The sequence below is a fragment of the Penaeus chinensis genome, chromosome 24 (genome assembly GCF_019202785.1).
Source record: "Penaeus chinensis breed Huanghai No. 1 chromosome 24, ASM1920278v2, whole genome shotgun sequence".
NCBI classification, from domain to species: domain Eukaryota; kingdom Metazoa; phylum Arthropoda; class Malacostraca; order Decapoda; family Penaeidae; genus Penaeus; species Penaeus chinensis.
In genome coordinates, this window is record NC_061842.1 from 20,693,314 (window position 1) to 20,698,313 (window position 5,000).

The 5,000-nt window shown below is 41.9% G+C and overlaps 1 protein-coding gene across 1 annotated transcript in view; it reads left to right on the plus strand.

The window, feature by feature from the left end:
* Nucleotides 1-5,000, plus strand: part of LOC125038103 (phenoloxidase-activating factor 1-like) — a 6,528-nt gene that overhangs the window by 349 nt on the left and 1,179 nt on the right. Inside the window, exons 2-7 of the mRNA XM_047631378.1 lie at nt 251-364; nt 1,633-1,772; nt 1,952-2,210; nt 2,637-2,748; nt 3,407-3,603; nt 4,380-4,576. Coding sequence (XP_047487334.1) covers nt 259-364; nt 1,633-1,772; nt 1,952-2,210; nt 2,637-2,748; nt 3,407-3,603; nt 4,380-4,576 — 1,011 coding nt within the window. The 5' untranslated portion in view covers nt 251-258. The remainder of the gene's footprint in view (nt 1-250; nt 365-1,632; nt 1,773-1,951; nt 2,211-2,636; nt 2,749-3,406; nt 3,604-4,379; nt 4,577-5,000) is intronic.

Sequence of the window (5,000 nt, forward strand, 5' to 3'; positions counted from 1 at the left end):
ATATATATTATTTAAACGATACTGGCAAAAATAACGACAGAAAACTGTTAATGTACTTCTATTCTGAACAGTAAATGCTCTGTTTGAGAGACTGCAAATCTGCAATTGTTGCATCGGGGGGTCTGACCGACTAGTTCGAAGGTTAACGGAAGTCGAAAGGTTTTTTTGTTGCATTTTCAGCGCATATCGGACGACAGTATTTACTTCTCCTTTTCATCGATATTTGGAGATTAATTGCATCAAATTCCAGGTATCATCATGCGGACTTTTGGAAAAATAAAGGGAAAGACGATGTTGTCACTTCTGGTGGCAGCGGTGATGTTGGCAGGACAGACACAAGCAGAAGAGCGGATATCCAGACAAGGTTAGTTGAAGGTTATCTACCTTTTGTTATGTTATGACCCCGCACCTGTACAGTCGAGAGAGAGAGAGAGAGAGAGAGAGAGCGAGAGAGAGAGAGAGAGAGAGAGAGAGAGAGAGAGAGAGAGAGAGAGAGAGAGAGAGAGAGAGAGAGAGAGAGAGAGAGAGAGAGAGAGAGAGAGAGAGAGAGAGAGAGAGCGAGAGAGCGAGAGAGAGAGAGAGCGAGAGAGAGAGAGAGAGAGAGAGAGAGAGAGAGAGAGAGAGAGAGCGAGAGAGCGAGAGAGAGAGAGAGAGAGAGAGAGAGAGAGAGAGAGAGAGAGAGAGAGAGAGAGAGAGAGAGAGAGAGAGAGAGAGAGAGAGAGAGAGAGAGAGAGAGAGAGAGAGAGAGAGAGAGAGTATTGGAGGGGGTTAATGAGTGAATGAGTGAATGAAGGAGTCAGCAAGCGAGCGAGTGAGTGAATGAGTGAGTGTGTGCGTCTTGGTGAGTGTTTTTGTATGTAAGAACTGGTTTACCCATGCGTCGGCACGTATAACATCCTCAATTATTTTCAAATTAACCGTTTCTATACCATTAAATTCTTCTATATCTCCCACTTCACAAAAAAGAAAAAAGAAAAACACTGAAATTCCCCTTTTCCCCCCATACTCTATGTAATGACGTCATGCGCCCAGGTAAGCAACGCAACGGGATTCCCTTAATGCTCAGTTCTAGCTTCACCTGACCGGTTCGGACACTCGAAATCCATCTTATACGCAACAGATCTTTTTGTGTGCATTTATAAGATAGTGAAAATAATTTTTCTTTCTCTTTTTCTTTTTTTATTGCGAGTCAAAATGTACGACGCACTTAAGACTCGTTTGTCTTGGAAATTTGGTGGTGGGTGTGAGGTAATTCTCTTTTTCATGTTGAAGATGTGCTTGTTGTTGTTCAGATTATCTTACTCTCTTGTCTACTGGGGTGCTATATATATGTCACTGTATATTGATTGACAAATTACTAACGGATTGTTTTAATTCAGCTATGTAATAATATTGTCCATTAGTTAATAGCTTATTTCACTGATTACAGTTCATCTCTTTAAACTACTGTTTCCACTTTAGAAAGTCAAAATTACACACATTTCTCTCCCTAAGAATGCGACCTATCTATGAATTTCACCAACGTTAACGGAATACATCTCAAGAGTATTATGAAACGATTTCTACCACGTCGAGTTTTCTCTTGGAAACCTGCGAGCTCTCACTGACCTGTTTAATACGTTTGCCCTTCAGCGCGGGCATGCAGACCTGGTACGACCTGCATTCAGCTGACCAGGTGCCCACAGCTCATCTCCCTCCTCAACTTCCCGACGCAGGAGAACATCCAGGTCCTGAGAAATGCCTTCTGCGGCTTCTCCGCGAGGAACCCGTTAGTAAGTGCTGGGAGACAGGACGTGTTTGGAACGTGTTTGATGCAGCGAGAACTGGCTGTAGGAGGAAGGGATGTTGTGTGATAACAATGTTAGGTTTTTTCTTGAGTTACTGAATTATATAGAGATAGATAGATAGATAGATAGATAGATTATTTATACTTTGCATGTATTTTGAACAGGTTTGTTGTCCAGGCTCAGGCCCAACGACGCCCACCCCCACTCCACCCACCCTCGTTACCCAGCCCACCCAGCCCACCCAACCCACCCAACCCACCCAGCCCACCCAGCCCACCCAACCCACGGAACCCACACCCGGCGGAGGTGAGGCGCTCTTGCCGAGTCGCTGTGGCCTCACGTCGTCGCCCGTCAACCGCATTTTCGACGGAGAAGACGCTGCTTTGGGCGCCTATCCCTGGATGGCTCTGCTGGGATTTACTGGTGAGTTTTGTTGATTGATTGGCCTCTCTCTATCTATATATATATATATATCTCTATCTCTATCTCTATCTATCTATCTATCTATCTATCTATCTATCTATCTATCTATCTATCTATCTATCTATCTATCTATCTATCTATCTATCTATCTATCTACCTACCTACCTCTCTCTCTCTCTCTCTCTCTCTCTCTCTCTCTCTCTCTCTCTCTCTCTCTCTCTCTCTCTCTCTCTCTTCTCTGTCTTAATCTGTTTGTGTGCATGTGTGAGAACGGACGCATTTCCTCTAAACACAGTTATTTATCATTTGTTGTAGCTGTGTGTAGTACGCATTGAATTGTTGCTATTTGCTGATTAGTTTTACAGCGGTCCAAAGGACATCTTACGGCATGACTTTTTATCTATAATAAGACACTTTTCCCCCCAGGGCGATTCGAAACCCGGCCTGTGTTCGGATGCGGAGGTGCGTTGATCAATAACCGCTATATACTCACGGCCGCACATTGCACTGATCCGCAGTTCACTTCTGGTCGAATTTTGTAAGTATATTAGATTATTCAGCAGTGAAGAGGGGTACGTAGACACCATAACGGGTACAAATAAAATTTAAAAATATTACTTTATTGGGAACTCGTTTCTATTTTGTCAGCTTTTTTTAAATAAATGAATAGAAGTTTCGGTAAGAAATCAACATATAAGGCGATATTTTTTATTAAATGGGAATATGACATTTTCTATCACCACGTATTTTCACATAAGTCGCATAAGAATGTACTGTTGTAAATTCAAAGGCAATATATGAAGAAAACAAAACAATGGTGAGGCTGAGGAAAATAATGCAATTTGTAGCATGATCAAATGGCAGTGGTGATACATGCAAAAATTGTTATGAGTACATTTCCAAGTATATCAATCACTGATGAACTGCGAAACGCCTCGAGGTTTAGATATTACTCCATCATAAAATATCATTAAAAGCAACCCAATTTATAGCTACGTTATTAGTGTAAACCATTTATCAAAGGCCTTTTCACTCGTGCTTACTTGTGTAACCTAAACTGTCTTCTCATTATGTGGCTTTCAATCAGTCCTTCCAATTTACCTCATCGTATATTTTTACCTGATTTCCTTCACATGATTTCCCCCATAACTTAGCCTATCTCCCGTTGTACATTCTCCCCGACCTCACCTCAACAGATCAGTGATTCGCCTGGGAGAGCATAACCTGGCAACAGACGAGGACTGCACCACAACAGGAAGGACTCAGCGATGCGCGCCGCCCATACAGACTTTCACGCCCGCGCAGGTCATCCGGCACCCGAGCTTCGACAGGCGGGCCAGCGTCAGCGACGACATTGCTCTCGTGAGGCTCAACAGGGCAGCAACCTTCAGTGGTAAGGGTCCAGGAGCAGTGCTGTTTGTGTATTCATGGATTCGTGTAAATACAGGGTTTACAAACATACATACATGTGTGCGTGTGTGTGTGTGTGTGTGTGTGTGTGTGTGTGTGTGTGTGTGTGTGTGTGTGTGTGTGTGTGTGTGTGTGTGTGTAGATATGTATATACATATATACATACATATAGATACACATATATATATACATAAGTATATACAGTATATGATATTTGCATATATGTACATATATATGTTTAAATACATTCATATAAATATATGCAAATATACATGTGTATATATACACATATGTGTATATATATGTATACATACATGTATGTATGTTTATGCATGTATATATGTATATATACATATATATGTATACATACATATGTATACATACATGGATGCATATGTATACATACATACATACATATGTAAACATACATACATATACATACATACATGTATACACATGTATATATGTATACATACATATATGTGTGCTTATATATGTGTGTGTGTGTGTGTGTGTGTGTGTGTGTGTGTGTGTGTGTGTGTGTGTGTGTGTGTGTGTGTGTGTGTGTGTGTGTGTGTGTGTGTGTGTGTGTGTGTGTGTGTGTGTGTGTGTGTGTGCATGTATAATATATATATATATATATATACACATGTATATGTAGAGAATGTGTATATATGTATATATAAATATATATATGCATGTATACAATATGCATCCATACCTAAAGAGCCGCTAACGCATCCGCCTGCTCTCCCACAGACTACATTCAGCCCATCTGCGTCCCGCCCGCCGGCCTTGACATCACCGCCTTCCTCGCCAGCCGGGAGGTGACCGTGGCGGGCTGGGGCACCACCGAGAGGGGCCCGGACACGCAGGTGCTGCAGAAGGTTCAGATTCCCTTCGTCGGCAAAGCAGAGTGTAACCCCCACTACGACAACGCCCTCGTGGACGAACAGGTGGGTCTGGACTTGTGACTCGATAGTCTGGCTATTTATAATCAGGAAAAATAACAAAAATTGGCAACTCGTCCGGGACACTGGAACACTTCTAGTTTTCAAGTCTCTTGAGAGAGGAGAAAAAAAAAACATAGGTCGTGTTTAAGGCATCGAATTTTAACAGGAAGCAGTAAATACATTGTCCATAAGTCTTAAAATGAGTAAATACGAGTAAATACAAGCACTACGTGTCAGCTGACTAGAATATAAAAAGAAGCTTAGTGTACAAGATACTCCAGAGCGCGGGGTGAGTTGCCAATTCTTTTATTCTGAGATTAGGGCGCTCTATTGTGTGAAGTGGAACGACCTCTTAACATGAAGTGATATGTTCTTCACTTCCTACTGTCAAGAGGGCAGACATTATCATCACAAATATCATCAATTT